A 9257-nucleotide genomic window follows, 5' to 3' on the forward strand; every position below is an offset into this window, starting at 1 on the left:
AAGTTTACATGCTTCTTCCCACTTGTTGTGTAGCAGCTTGTAAGTTTCAGCCAATTCCTCATCAGAGATGTCTTCATCACTTGTCTCAGACTCACAGATAGTTCCAGAGAAAGCATTGACTTTGTTTGCAGATATCTCCTCCTCATCTTCAGTGTCTTCATCTGACCAAGTTACCATCATACCTTTCTTTTGCTTCTTCAGATAAGTGGCACATTCAGACCTGATGTGACCATATCCTTCACATTCATGACATTGAACTCCTTTGTTCTGAACAGGTCTTTCTTCTTCCTTGGTCTTCCTCTGAGAGTTTGAAAACTTGGGTTTGTTATCGAACTTCATGTCCTGGGCCTTAGGTCTGGTTCTTTTGTCAATCTTCCTCAAAGCCCTGTTGAATTTTTTTGCTAGCATGGCCAGAGCCTCAGAAAAATTTTCACCCTCACAGTCTTCATCATCACCTTCATCAGTGTTAGACACAAAAGCAATACTCTTATTCTTCTTCTCAGATTTTCCACTCAGTTTCAACTCAAATGTCTGCAAGGAGCCAATAAGTTCATCAACCTTCATGTTCTCAATGTCTTGAGCCTCCTCAATTGCAGTGACTTTCATAGCAAACTTCTGAGGAAGAGATCTCAGAATTTTCCTTACAAGCTTCTCATCTGACATAGGTTCTCCCAAAGCAAATGAAGCATTAGACAAGTCACGGACACGCATGTGGAATTCTGAAATAGTATCTTCTTCAGTCATCATCAGATTTTCAAATTGAGTAGTAAGCATCTGAAGTCTTGACATCCTTACTCGAGTAGTTCCTTCATGTGCAGTTTTCAGAATTTCCCAAGCATCCTTTGCCACAGTACATGTATTGATCAGCCTAAACATATTCTTGTCAACTCCATTAAAAATAGCATTTAGAGCCTTTGAATTTCCAAGTGCAGCTTCATCTTCAACACTGGTCCATTCTTCTTCAGGTTTTTCCACAACAGTAGTAGAGGTGCCTTCAACCTCAGCCTTAGTGGGGTGCTTCCAACCCTTGACAATAGCTTTCCAAGTCTTGTTGTCAATCGATTTGAGAAAGGCTGTCATGCGAACCTTCCAGTAGTCATAGTTAGTACCATCCAGAATGGGTGGCCTGTTGACTGATCCTCCCTCCTTGTTATCCATGAGAACTTGAATAAAACTCCCTGGAGCTCACCCAACCAGAACAGGGTGCCTGCTCTGATGCCAATTGTAATTCAGGTTCCCTCTGATACGATTGTCCTGCACGATGCTAAGACAAGAGGTTCGACAATCGCTTAACAATAAAACAGAACTTAACAACAAAACAATAACACTCAGAAGTTGTTCACCCAGTTCAGTGAAAACTTTCACCTACGTCTGGAGGGTTTGCACCCAAAGAAAGGAAATCCACTATCTCAAGATTCAGGAATTACAGACACTCATGAACGACTCAGTTCATAGTTCACTTCCTAATCTACCCAGTGTATTTCTACTTAGAATCCCAACCTAAGTATGAGAGCCCCTCTCACTTTCTCTCAATCACTGCCACAGTGATTGGTGAACACAATGAACAAGTAAAGTTTGAACGCAATCAAACAACACAGAACCTCTCTTTGCTTTATAGAATCAGTGAGCAAAGACAGATTCACAACTAACACAGGACGAAGCACAATAACAAATCCTAAAACTCTTAATCTCTCTTTCAGCTTCGGTGATCTTCACGTTTTAGGTCTTCATCCTTTTATAGACTTCAGCAGCGGTAGCATGGGCTTTAGGGTTAGCACGGGCTGAAGAAACAGATTCCAATAACAGCAATTTGAAAACGCAATCTTGATAGATTCGGTTTCTTATTGCACAAGTAAAGATAGAAATCAATCTTTTAACAAAGATTGGTTCAACAAATAACAACCCAACAACTAAAACCCTTTTGGAATAGTTACTTGCTCCTCAAGTAACTCAAAAACATATCTTCAGCAAATCTTCAGAAGGCCCATAACAGAAACACAAGCTGAGGACTGATGTCCTAGCTTCACGAGGTCAGATGCCACGGCATCTGCTTCGACAATCAGTTGTTTTGACAAAATGCAAGGCAACATGTTCCAACAAATACCATAAGTAAGGTTCAGAATAAACATGCGCACTTTAACAGTGGCGGAAGCAAGACTTTAATAACAGAGTTCTCATAAAGTAAAAGAGACTCCAACATAATCCACAAGAAGAGAAGCAAAGCTGCTTCTCATACCTCTACTCCACCGCTTACAACTCGATCTCCAACTCGAGTAGCTATGCCTCGGCGGAAGGATCTCCATCGCCTAATAGCGTTAAGCGCCCAAACAACAAGTAGCAAATAGAAAGGGTTAACTCCATGCAATTACCATGTATAAAAGAGAAAAATCATGCTGTTCGAATTTAATTACCTGGCATGGTAAATAACTAGCAACATAACTCAACTCATATATCAACAACTTAAACATAAATCGGACTCAGATAATAATAACCTCAACAATGTAACATCAAATCAGATATCAATAAACCAATACGAAAATCCAACAACATAGGGTCAGGTGTTAGTTCCCTATAATGCAACTATATGCTGCTAACAAAATGGATCGATCAATATCGTCTCTCAAGACGGGACAATGATAGGACACACCTCCTCATCGCCACTTATAACGTCATACATGACGGGACAATCATAGGACACACCTCCTAATCGCCACTTAACGTCACACAAGACGGGACAATCATAGGACACACCTCCTGATCGCCACTTAGCACCTCGCAAGATGGGACAATGATAGGACACACCTCCTCATCGCCACTTGACTCAAGCCCTATATGCCAAGTCAGACAATAACAAAGCCCACCCAAGGACCAATCCAAAGTAACCACATGTTCCATCCACTAGGAAGCAGTAACGACAGAAACCAGTAAACGGCCGAAGCCTCTCAGAAAACATTTTCCAAATTCAGCATAATAATCATAATCATCTGCCAATCAATATAAACATCTTCATCTCAAACACAGGCAGTGCGATAAAAGCATGCAAGACTCAAAGACGCTCTAAAACTGAATTACCCTTACCTTCGTGAGTAGAAGTTGGGCATGGAAATTGCGAACCTAGAACAAAGAAAACACAATCATCAACACAAGCTTCACTAGGAGCAACACGATCTACTAATACTAATCGAAATCGTAAAGAAAGCCTCTAAGCTTCAGAGTTCCTATTTAGGCACAAATTGACAACAGAGACTTCGTTCGCTAAAACGAGCATAACTCGAGCTACAGAACTCAGAATGACACGAAACCGGCGCCAAAATTTCGACAATTGAAAGAGCTACGCAATGGCTCAGGTCATAGAGACCCAAAAATTATTTTTGGACACGGTACCCAAGCAATTAGGTTTCGGCCACTATGGAAAATAGGGTTTTCGAACTTTTTCTTCGATCTAAATCAATTCACAAGGTAGTTTTAGGGTAAAACTAAGGCAAAGAAATTGTCGGAACAATTTTCGGACAATCGGGTCGAAATACGACTATCCAGGGGCATTTTGGTCCAAAATAAAGGCTCAAAACTTCAAAGTTATCAGTTCGGAAAACAAATTTGACAGCATTGATCCTCATGACATCCGTGACAACAAATCCTAAAGGCACGAAGTCAGATTACAGCTTTTCGACAATAAAGTTTCGAAATGTGCGACTAATGGGGTTTTGAATCAATTTTTCAGATCTTGGACAACTGAATCGCAATCGGCGATTACTGACAGAGGTTTTAGACTCATGGGAACATAAGGAACATAACCCAACCAAGAAATCAAGGAAATCGGACAATTTTAGAAAAAGCTCAAAACTGTGAGCACAGAAACGACTTTAGAAACGCAACAGAAACAGTAAACAGAGGTAGGATTCATGCTAGTTACCTCAATACCTAGAAGTAGGGACGAACTGCACGAAGATTGGTCAAGTTTTCGTGAAAATTTCTCCTCTCCTCCTCTCTCCTTGCTCGCGGCCTTGAATGGGTGAGAATGAAGAGATTTTGCTTTTTCGAGCTATTTATAGGCAGGTGAAATCGCGGGAAAATGAAAATTTCGCGATTCCGATTTTTGCAGCACGTCCACCGAGGAATTCTAAGAGAGATTCTGGCGTCAGAATTCCAGAACTCAAAACAATTATCTATGATTTGGGAAAAACGATATCTAAAATCCCAAAGGCGGTGTAAGTTAATCTGTCCCGTTAAACTACTTTTTGCTGTGATGCTCAGACGACAAAACTTCCTTCTGAAGAAAGATTGGAAATGTCGAAACAAATCTGGCAACGCGGACGGAAACTTCGTTAGAAGTCCCGAATAGAAAAAAGTCTTCATCCATCGCTCGAATCTAGGGTTTCGAAGCAAGGAAATTAGCGTCGTCGGACTTCCGAAAAGTGAATACTATCGTGCGTACAGTCTAGAGTTCCGAAATGAAACGCTGGTCGAAGGAAAAATAAAGAAAATCTTTAAATTTTCCAAGGATTCGAAATCTCACTTAAAACGTTGCTCTAAAGCGAAATTAGCCTATTCTGGACACGCTTGCCATAAGGCGGGTGTGCAGACGACTCGCTCTAATTCCTAAAATGACTACGCAACATTCCTCAAGCAATTCCTGAACTTTCTTCTTCATTAATCTTTCTCAAATATCAAACTCCTGTCACGCTTACACTGATTCTACGCGTGAGTCGGAAATTAGCTTGTTCTGAAAATCCAGGTCTTACACTCTTGCTCTCACTCGATCTTCTTCATCCCTTTCTCCCTCGCTCTTGCTCTCGCTGCTTGGATTCAGGAGATGGTGGTTTCAAAGCTTCAGGAGATGATGGTTTCAAAGCTTCATGATTTGGAAAACAAAAAAATAATTCTGGAAATGATGAATGTGATAAATGATGATGATGAGTTCTGGACAAAGATTATGATATGAATTCTGGAAAAAGTTTCAAAGTGGAATTAAGCCTTTTATTTTTTATAAAATTGTATTTTTGATTAATCAAATTTTATTATTATGTATTTTTTATTAGAAAATGAATTTTTTATTAATTAAAGGGTGCCTCGTCGGCATTTCCGTTTGGTCAACTAACGGAAGTGGACGGAAGGGCCCAAAGTTAACGTTTTTGTAACGTTAGGGGCTCTGACCGCACATTTTAAACACGGGGGGTGTCAATGGCACATTTTGAAAACATCAGAGGCCCAAAATATTAGAAATATTAGAAAAAACACTAGTTTATATTTATAATAATAACTCTTTTTCTAAAATATTAGAAATATTATTGAAGGAAGTAACAATTTTAATCTAAAACACTTAGTAAAAAAAATTTTCCTTCTTGGTGTGATAAACAAAATTTTGTTTCCATACATTATAAAGAATAATTCCGAGAAAAAGTATAGAAGGGATTACTTAGTTCACATCAAATTGGGTCCCTAAGAAATTTTTTTTAATTCAATTAAGGCCAAACGCTGCTAGACCTCAATTTTGTCCTAGTCACCAAAAACCTATTCCCTTTACCAAGAAATCAACCCCATAAAAAACAACTAAAAAAATCTAGAAACAACCACAAATTCAACATCACCCATCATCTTCATCTTCAGCCTCAAACTACCAAAGAGTCAAAGATTGATTTCAAATCAAGGTTTCTTCACATAAAAGCTCTGAATGTTAAAAAGCCACAACCTTCAAGCAGGACAACCCATCAAATTAAAATACAGGACACTTAGCACAGAAACATACTAAAATTTCAAGCATCTTGCATCTGCAAATAAAACCACCTTTTTAAAACCAGTATCAGACATAACAATGTATCATCTCTCACTATTATCCATGCACAATCTATTATTGATCCACCTCCCCATTCATCACAGAGCTGTGATGATGAACCATATACCACCGTCCATTATGGAACTCAAAGACATTGGTCACGTTGAATGACCATGTGTCCATGTCAACAAATGTTATCATAGTAACCTAGGCCATGTCAGTCAACACTCGAGCACGTACATCCCGAACCTGCAAGTTCAATCCTTGCTCCCAGTTGAATACAAGTTGCCAACTCTGCATTACTGTGTTACACAGAAACATGGAGCATTAAACTGAAAAAGGGAAACCCAGAAAGGCAAAGAAAAAACCCAGAATCTCAAAGTAAAAACCCATAAACTCAAAGGGAAACCAAATCACAGATCTCTGATTTTGGCCAACGGATTTTGAAGCATAACCTTTAGATTTTGGAGCATCACCTTCAGATCCCGTGATTTCACAAAGGCATAGCCACCATAAACACTTGCTCTCTGCTCTCTCTCTGCTACTGACACAAGATAGGGTTTTGATTGGGATTGGGGTTCCGATGGTGGTTTGGGCGAAGGGGTAGGATTTGGATTTCGATGGAGGTGGTTGCGCCGTTGTGGTCGTGGTGGTTTCCAGTGCTAGAGAATCCGGTAGAAGAGAGGAACAGCGGTGGAAGAACTGTGAACGGGTCAAGGAATGGAAGATGGTGGGGTTGAAGATGGTGAGGTTTTCAGCTTAGGATTAGGTTTAGTTTTAATTTTTTTGAAACTGGATAATATATTAAATCAAAACGCCATAAGGCTAATACATCCGAAGTCACCAAAAGGTCCAATTCCGGGGGAACCTCCTCAATCCAAACAACGTTGGAAAATTTTGAGGTTTAGTTTTAATTAGATTTAGGTTTTATTTTTTAGGAAATGAGGTGGAAATGAAATAAAAAGGAAAATATTAATTGGTATTTAAAAAAATTATAAAAGCCATGTGGAAAAAAAAAATTAAGACACATCAACGGCTGGCACACTTTGGCCTTAATTGAATTAAAAAAAAATTTCTTAGGGACCCAATTTGATGTGAAAATTTTTCAAGCCCTGGAATTGATTCCCTTTACAATTTCAGGGGTCTTCTGATGTATTAAGCCTTTATTTTATGTTTTTGTCAAATATCATTCTTAATTCTTAGGTAGCAAATTTTTATTTGTAGCAAGATGTGGAGAAGGATTACAAGCCCAGTATCCCAAAAAATGATAAAAGTTCATTTGCTAGTTTTTGAGCCTCGTATGGGCTTTTCCTGCTGCCGTAGCCTGGTTCTGACTGGACCAAAACAAAATAAAGAAAACGAAAGGAAAATGAGGTTTTGTCCACACAATGTGAAGAAGAACTAATGTTAAAGACACGTGTCTATCTCACTGTCTGAATAAAGTATAAACGGTATGATTCCAGTGGCGGGGATTTTGCGGTCACCGGTAATCCTCCTTCCCCGTAACGGAATTCGCATCACTACATCGGAGTTGATTCAGCCAGCGCCGCCCATGAATTCGCCGAAGCGAGTGGTTGTCTGCGGCGGCGGAGCCATTGGTGTCTGCACCGCTTACTTCCTAGCCAAGAAGGGCGCCGCCGTCACCCTCATCGAGAAATCCGAAGTCGCGTGCGCCGCTTCCGGAAAAGCCGGCGGATTCCTCGCCCTGGACTGGTGCGACGGAGGTCCAGTTGAGCAGCAGGCTCGCGCGAGCTTCAATCTCCACCGTTCCCTCTCCGACGAGCTAGACGGTCCACAATCCTACGGTTACAGACCCCTCACCACTCTCAGCCTCACCGTCACCGAATCCCAAGCCCCCGCCGCCGCTGCCTCCGGCAGCGTCCCCTTGCCGTCTTGGGTCGACGGGCCGGTTTGCGGGAGCAGAACGATTGGGACTGTTGAAACGACAGCGCAGGTGCATCCGCGGCTTTTCACTCGCACGCTGATTGAGAGAGCGGTGGAGAGGCACGGTGTGGAGGTGGTGATTGGGAAATTGGAGAGTGTGGTGGTGGATGGCGGAAGAGTTGGATCGGTGGTTCTGGAAGGAGGGCGAGTCGTGGAGACTGATGCGGTGGTGTTGGCATTGGGCCCTTGGTCTAGTAAGCTGGGCTTGTTGTCTTCACTGTTTAGAGTTTATGGGCTTAAGGCTGATAGTATTGTTTTTGAGCCCAGAGAGCCCAATGCCATAACCCCTCACGCACTCTCTCTCAGCTATTATCCCTCCAAACGAGGATCACCTCTTGAGATTGAAGTGTACCCTCGCCCCAGCCCCACAGGTACATATTTTTCACCTTAGTCACTAATCCTAAAAATATATACATTTGATTTATGTAACAGGGAATATTTAGCATACATCCAACTCACTAACCCGCAGAAACTGTTAGAAGTCCCACATTGGCTAGAGATAGAGCCAAAATAAGCTTTATAAGGGTAGTGCAAACCTCAACTCTTGAGCTAGCTTTTGTGGTTGAGTATAGGCCTCCCAATTTCTAATATGGTATCAGAGCCTATCCTAGGTCCATTTGTTGTGGAGACCACCCATATTTGGGCCACCCGTTGTTGATCCTACGTTCCAGTCTGTTCCAGTCTGTTCAATCCTGGACGTGAGGGGGTGTGTTAGAAGTCCCACATTGGCTAGAGATAGAGGTAGTGCAAACCTCAACTCTTGAGCTAGCTTTTGTGGTTGAGTATAGGCCTCCCAATTTCTATTAGAAACTGCCACAAATTACTAGTGTCGGGTGTCTGCAGCTATTTCGTGGTAAAAAATTCATAAGTAAACAAGTCATAACTCATTTTTTAGTAAAATTATTAAAAAGTTTATGAACCTGTTTGTAGAAGTCTTAAGTTCATGAGATTTCTGTTTGTTAAATTTTCAGAGGAGGTGTATGTGTGTGTGGTGTCAGCGGAGGAAGAGGTACCAGATGATCCAGATGAGATTAGGAGTAAGCCTGAGTGGATTGGGATGCTGAAGAGGGTGGCTAAGACGGTGTCAAGTCATTTGGGGGAGGAAGGAGTGAAGGCAGAGCAAGCGTGCTTCTTGCCTTGCACTGATGATGGGGTTCCTGTCATAGGAGAGCTTCCTGGGGTCAGGGGGTGTTATGTGGCGACAGGACATAGTTGCTGGGGTATTCTCAATGCTCCTGCTACTGGAGCTGCCATGGCTGAGCTCATCATCGATGGTCATTCCAGCATTGTTGATCTTAGGCGGTTTAGTCCTGCTAGATTTGTTGTGTCTACCAAGGTTTAGATAGTGTAACATTGTACTATGTAAAAAACGAGATGTAGATATAGATATAGGAGGAATGATTTGTAAGCAGAGCCAATTACCATGAATTATGCCACGAATCTTTTTTAATGTTGCTTAAATTACTTCCATTGCTGTTTTTAATTGATGTTGTCTACTGTAGTAAAAAATTAAACAATGGAATAATTGATTCTTGAGAGA

The 9257-nt window shown here is 41.2% G+C and overlaps 1 protein-coding gene and 1 long non-coding RNA gene across 2 annotated transcripts; one reads left to right on the forward strand and one right to left on the reverse strand.

The window, feature by feature from the left end:
- Window positions 1-5615: 5615 nt before the first annotated feature.
- LOC130711713 (uncharacterized) lies at window positions 5616-6726 on the reverse strand. Its single transcript, XR_009010748.1, has 2 exons — window positions 6229-6726; window positions 5616-6075 (listed from the first exon to the last, which is right to left on the reverse strand). It is a non-coding gene; the product is annotated as an uncharacterized LOC130711713 (long non-coding RNA).
- A 452-nt stretch (window positions 6727-7178) lies between these two features.
- LOC130711712 (putative oxidoreductase TDA3) lies at window positions 7179-9257 on the forward strand. The gene is made up of 2 exons (XM_057561429.1): window positions 7179-8088; window positions 8689-9257. The coding sequence occupies exons 1-2, from the start codon at window positions 7227-7229 to the stop codon at window positions 9057-9059; spliced, it is 1233 nt and encodes a 410-aa protein (XP_057417412.1). The 5' UTR covers window positions 7179-7226; the 3' UTR covers window positions 9060-9257.

Source organism: Lotus japonicus, chromosome 4 (assembly GCF_012489685.1).
Source record: "Lotus japonicus ecotype B-129 chromosome 4, LjGifu_v1.2".
NCBI lineage: Eukaryota > Viridiplantae > Streptophyta > Magnoliopsida > Fabales > Fabaceae > Lotus > Lotus japonicus.

Coding starts and splice junctions, on each gene's coding strand:
- LOC130711712 (XM_057561429.1), top strand. CDS start 7,227: ATGATTCCAGTGGCGGGGATTTTGCGGTCACCGGTAATCCTCCTTCCC. Junction 8,089..8,688: donor CCCTCGCCCCAGCCCCACAG/GTACATATTTTT, acceptor TTAAATTTTCAG/AGGAGGTGTATGTGTGTGTG.